At 32.5% G+C, this 21,426-nt stretch overlaps 1 protein-coding gene across 15 annotated transcripts in view; it reads left to right on the forward strand.

Moving 5' to 3' along the window:
• Window positions 1–21,426, forward strand: part of LOC118199398 (fat-like cadherin-related tumor suppressor homolog) — a 1,041,672-nt gene that overhangs the window by 959,631 nt on the left and 60,615 nt on the right. For 14 of the 15 annotated variants that reach the window (XM_085808597.1, XM_085808606.1, XM_085808602.1 and 11 more), the window contains 4 exons: window positions 646–817; window positions 7,274–7,495; window positions 13,671–13,694; window positions 18,343–18,692. In XM_085808597.1, coding sequence (XP_085664723.1) covers window positions 646–817; window positions 7,274–7,495; window positions 13,671–13,694; window positions 18,343–18,692 — 768 coding nt within the window. The remainder of the gene's footprint in view (window positions 1–645; window positions 818–7,273; window positions 7,496–13,670; window positions 13,695–18,342; window positions 18,693–21,426) is intronic. The other variant, XM_085808608.1, reaches the window with a different exon arrangement.

Consider the following 21,426-nt stretch of genomic DNA (forward strand, 5'->3'; position numbering starts at 1 on the left):
GAACATACATTAAAAGTCCCCAAGAAATCATAGCTGGTGTCAGGCGCTTACCTGGAATCCAAAGGACGTTTTCAGAAGCAGAATTCAGGAAATGGCACTAGAAAAATGAACTTTGATACTTGCGGTTAAGTTTTTAAATATGTTGTCTCTAAATTGGGACAGTTCTCTGGCATCTTGCATGTGAATAAATCTATTCGCCACAATTAATTAGTAAATTTGGTTTTGATACTAAGTAGAGAAACATAAAGAAAAGGAATTTCGGTGGTTTTAGTTGGTAAATGAGACTATGTGATGATTTCTGGCTCACTATGAAAAATTCAGTTTCGGCAATTCGTATCGCCTGTTGTTCCATCAAATTGAATTTCATCATTCACTTCTCTTTAAAATAATATGTCAAAATGTAAAGAAACTGTTTAGATAAACATTCATTAGGTATTTAAAATAAAATGAAGCCTCTCAATTTAATTTTTAAAATGTAAGTTTTATGAAGCAAAACATGTAATTTTTAAATTGTTTTATGTGAGCTATGACTCGTTTTCAGAGGCAGAATTTTTTTTGATGTGATCCCTGATTTAGCAACTTTATGAATGAAATCTTAATTATTGTTTTGATAATTATCACTAATCTGTATGAATTTTATTACAGGTGCATGCAATTGATCTAGATTTAGGACAGAACAGTAAAGTTCACTACGAGTTAGTTGAAGGTGATAATAAAACGTTCAAAGTGGACCCAAGGTCTGGAGAAATCATTCTTTTAAAGCCAGTTGGATCTCAGAACCTTGATCATGAAATAGTTGTTGCAGCAGTTGATGGAGGTAAACATTTTTGTGTGATTAGCTAAATACAATCATGATTTCTTTAACGTCTTTTAAGTATGGATAAACATAGGCTTTATTTCCTCATATATTTTGAACTACATACTTCCAGAAAATAAGGTAAAGAATTTTATAGAAACGGTTTCAACAGTGTTTTGGGGAGAGTTCTGCTAACATAGAACCCGAGCTTCAGATGGTCCTTGTAGAATAAAAATTCCAGTTGCTAAAATATTCATAATATTTAAATAAACTCTATACTATACGTTCCGTACGTGAAAAAAAATTTTCAGAAATATGTGTAATTAATATTTTAATTCATCTATAAATGTAGTGACAAATTCTGTTTTATACAAGCCGAATCATTAATTGACAAAATACGTTTTTATGCTTTTAGTTACTTCCTAAACTGGTCTCCAAAACTTCGATAGGTAATAAGCACCGAAGAGTGTTTAAAGTCTGTAAATTCATTTTCTACCATATCTGCTAATTTTGCTTGCAATATTAGCTCTTTACTTTAATTTATTATAGCGTAGTTAATATTTAACGAACATTTCTTTTTTTTTACTCTATAATTAACATAAAATTAAACATTAAATGCAACGTTTATAAAACGTTTTTATGTTTAATGAACACTTCTATACACGAGCTGTTCTCAAAAAATCCTCTGCCTTATTTTGAGAAAGTTTTTTTTACTATCAATACGTTTCTAGGATCAATATTTATGGAAATAATGTCCATAGTCCACCTTTATTACATTCACATTTCCATACATTGATATATATTGACTTGTCACATAAATTTCTTGCTTAGAAAATGGATGCCACTGCTTCCTTAAAATGCTTTCATTATGTTTATTTTGCATAAGATTTAAATGTGCACTAATTTACTTATGCCACAGGTAATATTGTAACTGGAGTAGGGGATTTCGACAAGTACACAGGGTGTTTACGCATTTTTAGAACGATTTCGATATATATATATATATATATATATTTTATAAAAAAGCAAATGTTTCGAAATAAAAATTTTTGGTAACAGCTTATTATTTGTGTGTGTGTGATTATGGCAAAGCCTCGAGGGCTATCTGCCTAAGAGGAGGAATGCCTTCGTGGAGGATTTTCTAAGGGAAACTGGCTCATATACACGTTAAAACATGGGCAAACCACGAAAACACCCACGCAGCCAGCCCGTTCTCGGTATTCGAACCTCGGACCGAACTACAGTGTTCAGCGACTTTACCGCTCGACGGCTGGTGGGCCCGCTTATTATTTGAAATGAGAAATGTCGTCTGCTACTTTAAGATTTATTCGAACATTAAAATTTATTTTTTCAAAATTGTCGCATGTTGTTGTGGATTGAAAGATATGTTTTTGTGCTTTCCGAAGGGAAATATTTCGATTCCATAATTCAAAAATGTTGTGAAATGCACGGTATTAAAATTTCCAGTTGCAAAATAAGCAACATTATTCATCGGAAAGGGAAAAGCCGTTAATCATTACTTCAACATGGAAAAAAGGACTTCAGACGAATAGCTGCAAAAGAAATCTAAGAAAATATAGTGCTTACCAACTTTTGCTACGGCATTTGGGTCGATGCAGGACAATTTATAGAATCCTGTAGGAAAACTCTTTAGCAGGAGATAAATGGAAATACGTTGTGACTCTTAATGAAGCGTGTGTGTTTGCATAAATGACTGCAGCCTCCCCTCCCCCCAAAAAATTGTCTATTTATTATCGAAAAGGATCCGTCAAGGCAAAGAAAGTTTCAGTAAGGGGTTTATGGTTGCCGCAGGATTCTCTTTCAGTGAAAAATTAAAAATAAGGAGCATGTGAAAAGAATGTTAAAATCAATTCAAAGTACTATCAATAGAAAGTTTGACGTCTGATATTTAAAGAAGATTTTCCATTTCTTTATCCCAATGGCAAGAGTGAAACTTCAAGACAAAGCAACATGTTATACTTCGAAAAGTACCACTTCCATTCCTTGATAAAATGAAGACTGATACAGGTATTACACATATCCCTTTTCAGTGTATTCCTGCAAAGTGTCCTGACGTTTCACCCGTGAAACTATTGCGCTTTGGTCTCTTAAAAAAAAAAGCTCTTTCTAAACTCAAACCCACCACGATTGATGGACTCTAGAAAGTAGTGGAAGAGGAATGGAAATCAATAACCCTGGAAATTTTACGAAAAAGGCCTTCTATTATGTAAATCACGATCAGACTTATAAAAAGGGCTATCAGATGGGACGTTTAAAAAAATACTCTTTATATTTTAAACATAAAATAAACGGCTCTAAAATCGTTCTAAAAATGTATAAAATGAGTTTCGGAGGGTGATTCCATTGGTGAGATCTTCAGTCTTGTCAGTGGTATGTTAGCGTTCAGGACGGTAGGAGAATAGCCACCTTTATGAAATCGTCTGGCAAAAATGTTGCTCGCTATCTAGTGTCGATCTCGTTTCGCCTGCAGAGCGATATATCCATCTTCAGTCATCGTAGTTTTGCTGGAAAAATTCCTGTTATTGAGCCGGACATGTTGCGCTGCCGCGCAATATCTCGGCATAAAATGCTCGGATCGGATCGAGCTTTGCTTGTCCGACCACCATCAGCCATCGTTTGGAATGCTTTCGAAGCTCGTGAAACAACGCTTTTATCAGTTTCAAATTTTCGGGTGACAGATATCACACTACGCCCCTCCTCAAGCTTGTCAATCATTCTACCGCATGTAAAGGCGTCCTGATCTAGGCATACTGCACGTACAGTTTCGCTTTCACTTGCAGAAGAATGCGTGGAAATGCAACTTCCTTTCTTCTTTTTAAGTTTCCATGCTCTGACTCCTCGTGTTTTGTCCTGACGTAATCTCTGATGTCATGATGCTAATATCTGCACCCCATATGCATCATCTTTCTACTGAGTTGACGTTTCTGTTTACTGATCGCAAAAAGCCCTTTTCAGGAATTTCATGATTGTATGTTGAAAAATGGACCTGTTGCTTATATTTTGCACACTATTGTGTATTTCCAATATTGGATGAAAATCATAATTAATGTGTGTATTTTTAAAAAAAAATTATCTAATGTATTACTTAATGCTGCATGAAGTAGGTCAAAGGAGTTCTTTCAAGTGCTATTTTAGTATCAAGCTGTGCAATGTGTGATTAAAGATTTGCTCCAATATTCAAAACAGGAAACTAAAAATTGAAAATAATTCAAGCTTATATATATTGCTCCTATCCTCATGTCCTCGATTTTTTGGCTCTCTAAAGAGTTTGTTGTTTTTAGTTAACGTAAAATTCCTATAAATGAAAATGAGAAACACGAGAACATGTTGTTGTCATTCGAAGAGCTTGTTGTTGTGTTGCATTTGTCCTCGATATTAAAAAAATACTTTGTTATCACCGTAAGAAAGCGAATCATTTTAAAACAAAGTTTCTTTGTCTTTGCTTCAAAAGTATTTTGCAGTGCATGTTATTTTATATAAAAATGTGATAAATAATATTCGTTTCTAATATTTTGTAATATAGCGACTGCAAAACTGTACTTCTTCCGTACACTAATGTATGTCCGCAAAATAAAATCAAATGATGATGTTCAAATTTTGTGGAAATGTATTGATTACAAATATAATTTTGCATTCAAAAAGGAAATGCGAATGCAAATGTCAAACTTTCAAAATCAAAATGCTGTCTGAAGAGTTTAAGTTTTGTTTAACAGTAAAGATTTAGCTTTATCAGCTGTTATAAGTAGATATCATTTAAGCTTTTATTTTTCATTTTTCTTCCGATAATTTAACTGAATATCGCGAAGTATACGACGGTTATCTATCTAACCAGAAGGATGCCTTCGTCGAGGACTTTTTGTATGTAACTGGATAATATTAATGCTAAGCATCAGGAAAATTGCTAAAAGGCTCATACAACCAACCAGTTCGCTAGGATCCGAAACCAAATCGAAATACCTGCATTCAATGTTCTTATCCAACCGGCTCTAAACAACACCCCCTAGAACTAGAATCCAGGGGATGCTGCTTTAAATGAGCTGTATAACTCTGGAAAACGTTGTTATGTATCATATTAAATGAGGGGATGATAAAGTTATTGCTTATAATACTCAAAGGAATTTTCACAAGGCATATGCATAATAAAACTGAATATCTTTCAAAGAAAAAATTTGAACTATCGAATAGTATTACAAAAAGGAAAAATAAAGAAACGTATCCTAAAGCACAGCATTTTAAAAGGCTATCGACGTAATGCGCAGTGAATGCAAATATAAGAACTTCACCAACTTACTGTAAAGCGGTGCGTCAATCGGATAATTGGTTCTTTTTCTTTACCTGTATGATTTATTCTTCTTCCAGTGTTTTAGGTTCTCTTGATTATTCAAGATGATTTTCTGTTTTTGAATATGGCGAAGAGCTATCCGCTTCTTTGATACATAAATCTGTTTATTTGATTAATCATTAAAAATAAAATAATATCTTCGAAAAAAGTTATCCGTTGCTAAAAGAAATTATTTTCGTGGTTGAACAAATTTTAGGAAACCGAATAGTTTATGTAACTCGATTTGAATTTGGAGTTTTACTTCCTCGAAGTAAAAGAAATAATATAACCGCGAAAAATGTCAGGTAGCATATTTCAACATAAATATCCATTTTGACTGTTCATGAATCAATTTCGACAATTCTTTTGCGTGACAATTGTACGTCCGAAGAGATTAAAAAATTTTACAAGAAGTTTGATTCCCTTACGACAAAAATTGATCTGGATATTTAATTTCAAAATCTACAATTTTTGATATTTTTAATTTGTCTTGAGGGATCAGTTATTTAAGTAGAATAATTCGAGGAAATAAATTTAAATGCAGTTAAAAATATGCATAATTTAATAGGCCATATAAAGAAGAGATGTGGTGTGCACGTCAGATTTTTAAATTCTTATTTTCTTTTCACATGGCCTTAAAATATTTCGCCATCTCTAGTCACCAAGTCAGGAAATTTTGACAAACGAAGGCATTAAACTATATGTTTTTAAGTCTTAGGATATATTTATTGGTAAAATTAGTTTATTAATAAAATAATCTAAGAATGTCAAATTATATTTTCTTCTTAATGGTTAGGCTGATTCCAGTAAAAGCAGCACAGCCATTTTAGTGCTCTTCAATGATACTTAATGGTCAAATCTTGCATCACTTCACCTGACCTTCATAAACTGATAACTATGAAAGTACACTTTCGTAGCAACATATAGCTTTAAAACTTTTTATGAATTGAATTAATTCTGTGAATTGAAACGAACTGAATTTACAGATAAATTTAAAATATCATCTGATTTGAAATAGTCATACATTTGATTGAATTTGACATTGATTGTCATCTGATTGAATAGCCATCCGCAAAACCATTTAAATGAAAATGAAGCCTTAAAAATCTATCTAATACACATCTATCTTTTTTTACTCTGCACTCTATAAAATGAACAAAAATTCTTTGTTTGTATAATCAAGTTCATTTCCTATTTTAGCTTTTGCAAATGAAGAAGATTTAAAAGAATTAGACTCGGAGTATTGTGAAGCAAAGTCTCTTTCGTTTTTCAGACTGGTTTTGATGTATAGATGTAAAGCTTTCAGCCTTGTACTTTTTAACTAATAGTAAAATAAAAGTAAATGTGTATTTAAAGCTCCTATTAACTGTCATCTTAGATGATAGTGTTAAAAAATCAATTTTCATTACGAGGAAAATGTTTAATATCTTCTCAAATTAATGATTTTAGATGCTGTAGATCAATGTAACTTACGTATTTTGATTTACGTAACTTAAGGTGGATCAGTAAAAAGCATGACATAATAATACTTTTCAGCAAGATCAGGTTACTTTCAGAAACATGAAACCAGGGTTCTCTATCTAAATTACCTAGAACGATGGTAAACGGGCAATTCAAAATCAAATCAATCTTGTTTACAGTTAACTTGTTAATTTTATATCTTCTCGTAATTTTTTCTCTTTGCTGACTAATTTGTATCCTTTTGAAGTGAGCTGTTGCTTATCAATAATCAAAAGGGACTGAATGTAATTTAAATTATGCAAAGTGGTTAGTAACTTAAGCCAAACGTTTCAAGGCGTTTTCAACTTTTTCCATATTATACGTGTTTCATTTTGATTTATTATTATTAGTATTTTTTTGTTGAGGGGGGAGATTTTTACCTCTTTCTTTTGTTACTCTTTTATCTAACTCTTGATCGGCATTACACATTTATCTTTTATATTTGCCTTTAAGCAACAATCTTGATAAGTTAGAGTTTATGTGTTTGATGGCTGAAGATTTTGATTTAATAGTATCATTTTGTAATCTGCAACTTCCATAGATTTTTTTAACCCAATATTTCTAAAGCTTTTACTAAGTTTCTTAAAATGTGTACTTTCTTCTTGAAACACTGAATAAAATTGTACATGTTTTAGGTAATCCACCATTAAGAACTACAGTTGACGTTCCAATTCGTCTGATTAACAGAGATATGCCGGTATTTCCAAAGCAGTATTATAATATATCTGTTGCAGAATCGTTGCTTTCAAAGTCAGCTGTCCTTACAGTTTTAGCTGACAGTCCAGAAGGAAGGCAACTAATTTATAGTATAGTTGATGGAAACGTCCATGAAGATTTTGGTGTGAATTTTACTACTGGTAAGTCTGCATTGTATTCATTGTGTTTAATCTTTATATGAACCAGCAGTACATATGTATTTGAAATCATATTAAATGTTTCATTTGTTTTTGCCTTTTAAATTTATATATAACAGTGATAAAGAAAATATTCTGAACTCGATAAGAAAAAATTTCAGTTTTGATTTAATTCACAAATTTATTAAGGTCCATGAATAGATGTTGTAATCTGCATTACACAGAAAATTAGTTGTTTTTCAGTGACGTATATTTTGGACTTCCGTGTTTTCCGGAAAAAAAGGCCTTAGCATGATTTTACAGGTTTCTCTCAATATAAGCCCTACCGCAGAAATAAGATTTAATTAAGATTGCCAGTCCGATTTATTTCCGAATGACTATTTGGAGTACAGATTCAACTCACGTGAGCGCCTGTTAACGTGGTTGTGACTATTTAGAAGCTTCGTAATTCAATACTTCGCATGCTGTAACGGACGTACTTAATGCACTTGCGTGAAATGAAATGTTTTCTGAATTTTGTGCTTGGAATTTTGCGTCGCTTTTCCGTGCAGCAGCATTCTTAACAAATTTTGATGCCAATCCTGTCTCTCAAATCTTTAATTCACACTTGAATTAATATTTGATTTTTAAGAGAATTCTAATTTGATCCCTGAACAAAATGATCGCATTAAAAAACATTTTTAAAAATGCTAGTGTATCAAGTGCATGAAAGGAATCGTGGAAGTCTTCTGAAGGAAGCGTCTTATAACCTTCTACAGAAAAAGTTAAATTTCAAAATAGTCCGAAAATTGGGATCAGAATACAATAACTTCAGTCAGCAGATAGAACGAGGGAGATGCTAAGGAACACTGAATTGGGTCAGATCAGTAATCAGCCTATCTTAATTGGAAGACGTTAGCTGTTGCTGACAGAGGAGCAGAGGAGTTGGTTGTTCGCCGAGCCGATATTTAAGGGTTTACCCTTATAATGGGGGCAAGAGTTAGATATATCACCAGAAAATTTCAAATCATCACAATATTGGACAGGTGGCTTCCTTCAGCGATATAAACTATCTCTAAGAAGACCAACACCGCTGTTCGAGCAGGGAAATGACGCTTTGTGAAGCCTGGCCTGCAAGAGGATAAAGAATTCATGGGATAAAATCACTGGCAGCTGTGTTGCTAGTTAAGTGCGAACTAAGTTTTTACATGGACAAGAAGTGCTTATTTTAGACTGCTGCTAGATTTCATAGAATAGTGCCAATGATTCTACAGAATATGAAATCGCAAGAAATTGAGGCCGGCATTCGAGGTTTAGTGCTTTATTACGATGTTCCAGAAGAAGAAGATATGACTGTACTTGAATTAATATAAATTTTTGCACGTGAATAAATGTAGATTCTTGAATTTATCAAAAAATGAAGATTGTTGTAAATGGATAAATGCTAATTGTTATGCAAGGGAAAAATAAGATATTTCTGAAAACTGCCCTAATGCGTCTTTATGAGTAAAAATTAATTCGCTAATCATATTTTTGGGAAAACAATGTAGCTAGGCTAGCATCGAAGCCCAGAAAGAAGCAGTACAAAGAGTTATTCCTGTGCATCAACAATAAAATAATCTCTTAGCTAATAATTTTAACTCGAAAGGAAAACATTGTCATGGGGATGTTTTTATTTTAAAACAAGCAAACTGCGCAGGCGCCCTGATCTTCGCTATCTCAATCAAAGACTCAGACATAAAGAATCTGAAAATTCATCAAATAAAGTCATGTATATAAAACTGGGGATTTTTAGCTACTAATGAACGAATTCCAAGTAATTTATACAGTATTTAATTATATGCTCTGTTTTAGAGTTAGATTGCCAATAATGTAGTGTATTTTTATTAATGTTAATAATAGTTTCTAGTAAAAATTAAATTAGAAACGTCTTTAACATACAATTTTGCTTGATAAAATGACATATGGAAAATAAAATGTATTTATTTTGTGTACCGTTTACGAAGATCACGTCTTAAGCTAACCGGGGGGGGGTTTCTCGACTTATTATGAATAGGAGGAGGAACATTTGAATTACTTACTAAGCGTCCACCTTCGCTGAACCAAAACTGTCTCAGACAAATAACAGAACACACCACTGTTCCCCACTGGTTGAAAGTAGGAGATATTATCTTCCAAGGACTTCAACTGTTCTGTCGAGGAGCTCTTTTCCTCGATATCTCAAAGCTAGTCTGAAAATCGAGTCTGTTTTGATTTTCACAGACTACGTTATACATACCATATATTCGTATTTGTGTGATGGATACTTTGCTGTTCGCTTTAATAACATATATTCCAAGCGCCGGCAATTTAATGTGGGCGTTCCACAATGGCCCACATGAGGGTCTTCTCTGTTTCCAAATTTAAATGAACGACATACTTCACTCTCCCAACACTATTCTACTGTGAATACATAATTTTATTCACAGTCACATTGTATTGCGCAAAATACATCATTGTATTTAGTGAGCCATTCATTTTAAACTCGTGCATAAGCACTGGAATCCTGACTTCATCGCTGAAAAATTGAAATTGGCATAAAAATAAGACGGTAACTGTCATATTTACGTACATCGAAATATATTATGCTTCAGTGTGTATTATACAGTTATGCCGTGGACAGAGGAAGTAAAATATCCTGGTGTTATTTTTCACCAGCGATTAAAATGAAAGCCCCACATTGCACAAGTAATTGTTAAGTTCCGGAAGTATAAAGCTCTACTCTTCCATTTAATCCGCAGAAATTCTGTTCTTTACTTAAATAATAACTCATATATAGGAACCATATTGCGGCACATTATTATGTGTGATTCAACTTTGATTTTACAAATTCAACAACAAGACCTGGTTACTGCCTAAGTTTACAAGGTTCACAGGTTTATGTCCCATGTTTTAAAGGGTCGCAAACTCATGCTTTAACTTTTCATGACATGGTTTCGTACAAAATAAGGAAAAAGGGCATTGAAGGCCTCTGAAAGAATACTCTAAATAAGGCATGAGACGATCTGCCCTGTTGAGAAATAACTATTCTAAGCAATTATAGACAACCCTCAGTTGTCTTTTGTGCTACATCTGCTGTAGCCACAAATAGCAAGAAACGCATCTTGAAATTTTCTCAGATGTATTGTATTAATTACAATACTAAAACTGTTAAGTTATTGTACTGAACTGTTGAGAGTAGATCATAAAGCTTGTTTTAGATTGGCTTAGATTGAAAAACAGAAATAATAAGCATTAATTTTATACAAGTTTCTAAAATGTAGAAGCTGAGAGAATATGCGAAAAATACCCGTTGAAAAGAAATACAAGCATGGGGACTGGTGATTGATGGACAGATCAGTGATTTGCATTGCGAATACTAAGATTTTGTTTTTAAAATTAAGTTATTGACAGACGAAAATCTTTGAGTTCCACGCGCAAGTGTGCTCTGAATAGATTAAACGAATTAATATTTTTTATGACGTTTGGTTCTTTATCTGTCACTAAGAGCTTTACCAGTTTCTACATTCAGGATGCACGTCAAATAATTTTCTTTACCCTTCTCATTACCTAAGAAAGTGATCTAAAACTTTCGAATGACGTCGTCTTAGCCCTGACTTTTCACAAAGTGGCCATGGTAACTCGACAACCCTCTGCTGGTTAATATTTAAAAGCAGGAGGGAAGAGCAGCATTCTTTAGGGGGGGGCAAGTGCACCTCCCTCCACCCCGCTGGTCACCATGGAGCTACTAGGTCATATGATCGTAAATTCAGAATATAGCAATGGTGAACTATAAACGCGGGGAAGTATCTGTGGCAGAATCGTTCTACAAGCTCTTCTACACAAACTTTTGTCTTGTGTAATACTGTGTCACAGTGACATGGACTTCTATTAAAATTGTGCTACTCAGGGGTAGGGCTTTTACCCGGGCACCCACCTTTTCATTGTGGTCTGCGAGCAAAACTTGTTCGAACAAGTTTTGCTCAATGCATCCCTTTCATGATCCCTAAAAGATCATTGCCCCCTTGCTTTCCAAAATTCGAAAAATACGTAGACTTTTATTTAGATGAAGATTATTTTTTAACATGTTTTATAAATTAAACTATAGAATGTGTAGAAAATGTTGATAAATAGCAAAACTTGAATAAATGTATATTTTTTATATCAATAAATTAAAACTAAATACTTAATAGGTTAAACAAAAGGCTGACCACATTCTCCCTTGAAACTATTAAATTTCTCCGTGGTCGGGAACTCCTTGTCTAGAAGGTATTGGCTGAACCCGCCAGGAGGGATCTTAACTCATTTCGGTTTTCACCTCAAAATGTGTCACAAAATTTTTTACCTTTGTTTTCAAAATGGGCTTGTTTCCTACAATCTCAACGGTCTAAAAACGGTTTTGCCTCCAGCAAAAGAAAATTCCTGCCCCTCCTATTCGTTTTCAGTCTCGTATTTAGAAATCTGGTTTTCGCCCCCCCCCCAGAGTCAAGGCTGCCTGAGTAACTAGCACAATAAACGACTTGGGGGGGGGTAACCCGATTATAAGTTAAACTTAGGAGAATTCATAAAATAAACTTTCAAGGCCAGTTTCTTTACCAGTTAGGAAAAATGCTGTGCTGTTTTTTGGGCTAGGAAAATAAAACTGCTTTGCTGAACTGTTTAACTGTGCCTGTTTCATTGCACTGAACTCAATGCAGTTTTACTGTTATGCAGCAAAAATACTTTTTTAGTGAACACGATGAACGTGCTTATTATTAGATATTGTAATGCTCTTGATGTAGTTAATTATTCTGTTTTGATATATGCAATTGCAAAAATCTCATTTGTGTAGGTTTAAAATACTTAATATGAATACTAAGAGATAATTACATGAATACTGTATTTACCTGTTAATTATTAGAAGTATATGCATCCAGTTTTCATCTTTTCTTTACTTATCATAGTAATTTTCATAAAAGTACATTTTAAACTTAAGCGTTACTTCAGTTAGATGATGTACAAAATCAGTTATTCCTTTTACGTAGTTCTGTAGCATATAATTTATATTTATGGTAGTCATAAAAATATCTGGAGAAAATTTTAATTGTGACACAAATTTCTTGCCATTTATTAAACTATTTTTTATTATATGTTTTAAATCTTCATAAGAGTTTGCTTTCAGATTGTTCAGATTCCATTTTGCTTCCTATAAGATTTTGATATAAAAGCAAATGCGATTCAAATTATGTATTAGAAGCTATAATATTACTATCAAACTTGGGTGAAAATTAAATACTTATATTGATATTTTGCTAATGAATCACTGGCACTACCAATAGGATATGCTAACATTAATACTGTTTGAGTGTAAGAGAAATAGTAAACAACAATTTAAAATTTAGGCCATGGATCAAAATGTGTGCAAATCATGACTTTATAAACTGAAACACATTTTAGCTAATAAACTAATTTTTTAGTATGCAAAGGCTAGTTTCAGTCACATACAGCTCATTGACTGTATTCTTATGATCGCAATACATGCTGGATATAAATAAATTTAATATATTCAGTTCGTACTACAAGTGGTGCAAGATTTATACTGAGAACAAATGGATATTCCAAAAACCAGAAATAATGACACAGTTTTAAATGTTGCTTTGATAATCATCATAGGATAAATATATTCTTATATTTTTACTATCACTGAATGAAAACTAAATGTATGTAAGAATATCTTCTAAAAGATTATTGCCCTTCTCCCATATAATTTCATGCCTTTAAACTCATAAACTCTACATTCATGTGCATACATAAATATTTTCTGTGTACATGCATATTGCATTCTCTGTATCTTTCAAAAAAATGAAAAGTAGTTGTAATAGGAACTCCACTTCATTTACATATCTTTTCTCTTTTGAACTGTGCAATTCATAAGCAACAATTAAGATGCTAAATGATTTATTTGTTTATTTTGAATATTGAATGAATATTTTGTTTTATATTATGATTTATTTAGTTCTAATTTATTTTGCATTTGTTATTATTATTTTGCTGATTGTTTGAGGAATAACTTTGTTACTTTTTGTTTTGCTTTAAAATTTGATCTTTAATTACATATTTTTAAATAGTAGTTGAGAGATAATTTTTTTATTATTTTCATGCATTCATTAACTTGCTTTTTTTATAATCTTTCATTATTTAGACCCTGGTAATAGCAATGGGCCATGTGAGTACTTTTATTTTGGTCTGATTTTGTTTATATTACCTATTCTGGAAACTCACTATTCCCTTATCACTGCACAATCCTAACAAGCATTAAATGAACTATACTAATTTTCTAACATTATCCTAATTTTCTCTTTCCTTGTCACTCTTTGTATGCAAGGTTCCATAATATTCAAAAATGTAATTTTTATTAAATATTCTGAGAATATGCTGATTTTATGTTTCCGAACATTCCTCCTTACTGAGCATTGTAATTCTATCAATTTCTTTTGTATTTCTTGTTTTTATTTTAATTTTGCTGAATGTTTCCTCTGCATTTAAGATCCATTTTTTCATTTGTTCATCAAGTATAGTTATTATACATATGTTTAACTGTTTCCTGTGTTGAGATTATAAATTCACTTTAATGAGTGGGATGAAATAAGGAAATGTATATTGAATATATAAAGATTAACATGTTGGGATATTTAGTATCGAATAATTTTAAATCACTTTAATTAAATTTTTGATAGTGAAAGTTAGGCAAACACTAAATTGTATAACATTTTAGCTGATTTTTCTTTAAGCTTTTTTAAAAATGTATAGAGTACAAAGTCCGAGATCCGGAATTGTTAAGAACTCGGCAATGCCGGATTTCGGAAATTTTCAGATTTCAGATTATCAGTTCAAATCAAGTATGATGAGACGTAGACCATTGCGGCTTCGTTTATTTTATGTCAGATCGAAGAATGCTAACCCCTGATCAGACCAACGCCAGAGCCGGTGGCAGAATTTTTAGAAATCGAATGAGCAAAACTTTTAAAATTTAGGAGAGGCACTGGGCAGCAGAATTTAGGATCCGCAGGAGACTGTACGAGGCGGAGGGTCAAATTCGTAGTGCCTGCCTCCACCTACCCACAATCACTCACGGCCGAGAGTGTGATTTTGGCCAACATTATTACAGTGCACTCAATGTATTGTTATTGGCTATGTCCGGACTTTTTCTCAAGATGTTTGAAAGTGATTTGATTTCTGTTAGTCAAAAAAAAAAATTCACATGCTTCATTTATTCTCCTTCCTAGATTTTGTAAAGGGCGGGATTTTTATTTTATTTTATTTTATTTATTAGCGGGCCGGAGGTCCGGATGCTAGATCATTCCGGAAATTCCCTTATCACTGCATGTAAAACTAAGTAAAAGAAGTTATGCATTTTTCTTTGCAACACAAATTGTATAAATATGATCGCATTTCCGCTGCTGAATCCAAGTATATAATCAGAAATTTGCTGTTATGGAAGCAGTTTTGTGTTTATATAAATAAAAATAAGTTTATATGTACACCATCTAAATGTTTGAAATATATGATTATCATTTAAAAACATCTCTCTAAGGCTGCTATCACACATCCATCTGTTTCGGAAGAACAACTGTTAGGAACAATTTTTCTGCTTTGTCATAACAGCCAATCACCACAGATCACTTTGGGGGGGGGACATGTAAAGGGGAAACTGGTCCTCCATTAAAAACAAGCTGATAGCATTCGAAACTGGTTGGTTGAAAACGAGCAACTTGCAATTTTTTTTGAAAGGAAGGAAAAAATCGCGTGTCCTTCTTTCAATAGTAAACCAGGCAGAAAAATTGTCCGTAACTGTTGTTCATATGAAACAAATGCATATGTGATAGGGGCTTTAAATGTGTAATAGAAGTCAGGAAACGTACTGAGATTTCCTCGAGGCCTTGATATCAGATTTCTGAATATCTGATATTTCATGATAAAGAAATTCATTTTGGTTATTGCTTGCTGCTCCAATATTTATACTAAGTATAAGTAGTAATGCAGTGAGGGAAGTCTTATAGATATGTTGCATCCAATCATTTTATTTAGCATGAAAAAGATCATTATTTAATTCCACTTCGCCTTGCTCATCCTTAGGAAATACTGCAAAAATTCTCGATACTCTCATGCAATTGAGCTAGAATAAACTGATGGTGGAATTTGTATTCCAGAAATAATTACCTAATTTCTAGCCTAACAAAAATACCTTCCTAGATTTTACCATTATTTATGTTTGGAAATTTGTATCTCAGCTATAGATTAGGAAATTTCTTGTTTGTAAAAACTAGCCCATTTGTATCCATTATTTTAATGAAATTATGCAATAGAGTCCTAGTTTAAGATGCTGTAGGAGGAGATATATTTTTCAGAGACCCTAAATTTTTTGTTGATAATATTAAGTTATCTTGCAGTGAACTCATACTGGATAATGTCTATGCATGTAATGACTTTTTTTGTCTTTGTTATCTCATTCGTAAAGAAAGCAAACATTTTAATATATGTGTATACAGCCTTAAGAGGAATTATAGCTATTTCTAAATTACTTCAGATGAGCCACTTCCATTTTTTATAGGAAGGTTTTTTTTCAAATTTACAAAGATTTCTCTCAAAAAAGCAGTATATCTAAGCCTTCAATATTCAACTGAAACCCATGTAGCAGAAAATATTAACAACAATCACAAATCTTTCTGATATTATATATGTTCTTTAAAAGAAAAAGAATATAATAAATTCAAAGAAGTTTTAATATAAAAAACTAGAAATATCAAAAATATGCATTGACAAATAACAAAAACCACTAATGCCTTTAACATTTCAAACTTTAACTCTTAACTTTCATGAAAACCTGGTTTTGATTTTGCTTGACTATAAATCAGAATGTAAAAAATTATTAACCCTCACAAATAAAATACTTACTTAAGCACTTACAAGTAAAACAACAACTTACAAATAAAAACTCTCACAAACAGAAATGAATCATTTCACATTATTTAAACTTTTTTAATATGTATGTATAAAATTTAAACCTCAAAATATGCAAACTTTCTTGAGAAATATTTGCATCCAAAAATGGATGATAGCAAAAATTTGATTGCATACCTTAAATCAGCATACAGGAATATTCAGAAAATAAACTTCTTTTAATCTATGAAAAAACTTTGTTGATTTGTGTAATTATTTATTTAACTTCTTGCCTTTCTTCTCATCTGAAATAAAAGAATGTATTTGTTACTCTCATACTTCTGTTCCTCTAGAATGCATAGCTGTGTGTAAATGTATATAATAAACATAATTATGGATTGAGATAAGATAAAATTTTGTCTTCAGAATTATGTTTTGAAAATCTTAACTATTATTTTTAATTTAAAAATGTAATACATTATCAGTCATATTTTTATTAGGCAAGATAAGAGTTCTAAATTACAGAATGAGATGGTGAGTAGGTCTGAAAGATAATAACAGAAATATCCATATTATAACAAGACTTTACAATTTATGTTGAATGTTTCTTAAATTATATTATGAAAATGCTCTTTTAGTTTTATCTGTCATAGGGCACACTTTTGCTAAATATTACCGTGCAAGTATAATATCTAACATTCTTTAATAATATCATTTAATGATATGCGGCATTTGATTCTTCAAAAATCATTGCAAACAACAAAAGAGTTATACAAGGAAATTACAGCTTCTGCATGATTTTCTTGAAATTCTCGTCTTCAAAAATCAATTTTCCCCAACATATCTGAAACCTGTAATCCCAGTCATGATCATCAATGCATTCTTAGAACCATGTTAAATCTTGTGTGTGTTAATATATTTTCTGAAGATTGCCCATATATTTCTGAGAATTTATATTATGACTGTGAGTTCTTGTGAACAATTTTCTTTTCCCTAAATCTGTATTTCTTTTGCATGTCAATAATTTAGTATGAATGACATTGTGTAAAACAAGAGTGACAACTAATTACTGAAAACCTAGGTGCTCTTAGATGCATCCTGTGCCTGCATTAAATTTTATTTATTTATTTTTGATAGCTGTTTTTCAGGTGCTTTCTAATGCATGTTACTATTGTCTGTATGTCAGTGCTCCTTTGTACTTAAGTTAATATTCCCTTCTCTGTTCAGTTTTTTTATTCTTTTAACCTGTCTCTAAATGTGTATTTCTGCTGCTTTTATTTTATACTTTTGTAATTTGCTGTTTAATGTAAAATTACCTAAGTCTTCATGTAATGCATTCGTAGATCTATTAGTTACACTTCATTTATTCACACTTGTCACTACTAATTCTTCTAAGTATTAAAAAAGAACATGAGTATGTGCTAATACAAACACATACTTGAAAATTTGTAATGATTGGTAATTAAGTGTAATAGTGTAACAGTAAATGTTCCAAAATTCATAAAAAGAGAGAAGTCTGACTTTCGCCGGCAAACAGTTGATAGTTCTCAAATCCACTTTCACAATTAATTAAGCAGTGAATCAGCTGTAGTTTTCAACTTATAACTTATTTAAAACTTGCTTTATTAAATACATTATTTGTTGCAGTGTTTCACATCAGTTAGTGTTTAACGTTAAATAATAAATATATGCTAAATATGCACTCATGTATTCTAGCCTAAACAAGCAAAACGTTACTAATTTCTCTTATGAAGGTATGAATAAGAGATAAAACTTTTTTATAAAAATGTTAATAATTAATGGTTAAACATTTCTTTTTCTTGATAGTTATATTTGGTGCAAATATTCGGAGCTCAGAGTTCCTTACTTTTTCATATTACTGTCTCAAAGTTTTACAAATATTATAATTTATTTGATGGCTTTTTAAATTTTAGGTATAATATATGTGGTTGAAGAGCTGGATTATGAAACAACACAACAATACCATCTCACTATACGTGCAACTGATTCTGTCTCAGGAGCATATGCTGATGTTGCTGTTCATATAAGTATTGAAGATGTAAATGATAATCCACCAGTGTTTGAAAAATCATCTTATTCTGCTTCTGTATCAGAGGCTGTGCCTTTTGGAACATCTATACTTCGAGTTAATGCAACAGACCGCGATTCTGGAAACAACCAAAGAGTTCAGTACTTTATCATAGGAAATGCAACAACATTCTTCCATGTTGAATCAACAGAAGGCATTGTATTTATCAAACAGTCACTGGATAGAGAACGCCAGGTATTATTTAGAAAAGTGTTTAATTATTCGAATCTCTTTGAATTTTAAATATATAATTTGAAATTTATAACATTTTTATATCAAAGATGCTAGCTCAGCTAAAAAAGATTTTGTTTTCTTGAAGGCTTAATATGATCACTAACCTTTATATACACTTTTAATTGAAAGTTTTGGGATATTTACTTTGATTCAACAAGGATAATATTAAAGAAAAATAATGCTGCTTTATCATTGAATTTTAATTGATTAAATAATTAAAATAAATGTAAGTTACAGTGTTAGAGCTGCATATTATTTTAAAGATATAAGTGATTTTGCTTAATATGCTTGGTTTTTATGTGACCGTTTAGAAGTAAATGGTGCATTCCACTGAAGTTTAATTATGCTTGCAGGGTATTAAACCCAAGATTTATTGGCAGGCATTATTGCTAGTAAAGGGAAACACAGAAACTACTTGTTTTCATTTAATTTAATTAGTTATAATTAAAACAACAGTTCCTAAAACATTCCATGAGCACTTCATTGATTCTAAATTAATTTCACTTAAGAATATAAATGTAAATGAAATACAGTTATCTTTTCAGATATTATCAGCAAAATAGTAGTTAGAAAAATTTGCAATCTGACCCAAAGCTGTATAATACATACATATTACTCCTGTTTGTCAAAATCGCAACATCATGAAGGAATCATATGAATAAAAGTGAAGCTTATCCCAAAAGCAAAGCTGTTTGTGATATGCAAATGATTAGAATTTTACAGTGATAGCTCGTGCATGGTCTAAGCTACCTTCATTGCAATATCATGTTAGTCATATAAATAGGGGCCATAGCAGAATGTTAAAATTAGTGATGTTTATCTGCCTTTGATAAACTTTTCATGAGAAGTCACGGTGCCTCATCAATGTCAAGGGGCCCAGTATGAGCAAGTTAAGCTGTTTGTATGTGTGCAAATGATTAGCTTGCAGGAAGGAGGATATCCTATTACAGAACTGTAACTCATATGGAGCATAAGCCCAGTGGTGTAGCCAAGGGGGTGTATGATTCCCCGGGCGCCGCTCGCAGAGGGGCACCAAATAGTCTCCAAACAAGATTTTCATCATATCACTGTGTTTTTTCGGGGAAAGGGTGCACAAAAAAGGTATTTTGCCCCGGGCACCAGTTATACTCGCTACTTTTCTGCATAAGCCCCATCAGTGATGCCTGTATGCAAATAGTGGGTTAAAGAGAATTGGTCAGATCACACACCTGGCAGTGGATAATGAAATGTTACATCAGCAGTGGATAGCAAGCACTTCATCCGCATGACAATGACATACTGTGATTCTTCATCTCAATAATTGGCAGAACATTGAAACATTGCCACAAGAACGCTAATGTCAACTGCAACAGCTCACTGGCACTGTGTGCTGCATGTATGTATTTCGTTGCTCACGATTGTCCTGCCTCAAAACCATCGGCGCCTGCGGCTACAATGGCTCAGCTACCAGCGTGCTGATTAGGCTTGTCTTTTCCAATGAATCATGCATCAACTTGGAGTACAGCGATGGTTGAACATATAATTAAGACACAATAACACGCCGAATAAATACTAATTCAGAAGTCAAACAACAAAAATCAGCGTTAATTTACAAAATTTTCACAGGACTAGTTTCGATGGTTTTACCGAACCATCATCTTCAGCTGCAAAACCGCAAATGAACAAGATAGGAAATAATGTTTAGATAAGATAAGAAAGCCTGGACAAGAATAAGCAAGTGGCGCCATCTGTTGGCGAAACCAGAACTAAAACATAATTTCTCTAAAAGCCGAAGGCAAATTTGGATTGGAATTACGATCGTTAACTAGAACAGAAAGATTTTTATGAATGTGAAATGCCTCTAGAAAATCCAGTTCTCCAATGGAAGATGTTTTTTGAATAATTTTGGCAGCAGAAAAATTGAAAGTGTGATTTTCGGACCAACAATGTTGAGCAACAGAAGACTTCTGTGTTTCCTTTTTTCTAACATATGCCTCATGTTCTTTGACGCGAAATTTTAAGGCTCTCTTAGTTTGGCCAATGTAAATTAAACCGCACTGGCAAGGAATCCTATAAATACCCCAGGAATTCATATCCGGAATGGGGTCCTTGAGTATAGAAGTTGGAATTTTATTGATGGGAGAAAAAACAACCCGAAAGTTAAATTTCTGCAAAATATGTGCAACTTTATAGCTAATTGATGGAAAGAACATATACTAGATGCTAGGTTGAACATATACTAGATGCTATAGGGGTTAACATCATCTTTCTGAAATACATTATCCAGCGTCATATTGGGTGATAACCAAGCTTCATGCTCTGGGCATGAAGTCAATGATCAATGATGGCTGATCTCGTCTGCTAAGAATTGAAGGTGTTCCCAGCAACCACCATGCAAGGGAGTTTGTGGAGCCAGAAGTCATACTCTTTGTTCAGTGCATTTTTGGAGGCCTGCGTTAGCAGAACAATGCCCGTCCACACATAGCTAGAAAAGTTTCAGATTTCTTAACATACCCAAATTTGGGTATTCATAAAAGCAATATGGAATGCTAATCTTCAAGTGGTACACATTCAAAACCTGTTTAATTCAATGCCACGATGAGTAGGAGATATTATTGCAATGCACAGAGCTTCATCAAATGCTAATTTTGAGCATTTATTATTCTTATGGTATTTCATTAACTTAATTGTTTCTTTGTGTCACTACAAATCGTAT

The sequence above is a fragment of the Stegodyphus dumicola genome, chromosome X1 (assembly GCF_044657685.1).
Source record: "Stegodyphus dumicola isolate Sdum_Otavi_A_Nest chromosome X1, ASM4465768v1".
Lineage (NCBI taxonomy): Eukaryota > Metazoa > Arthropoda > Arachnida > Araneae > Eresidae > Stegodyphus > Stegodyphus dumicola.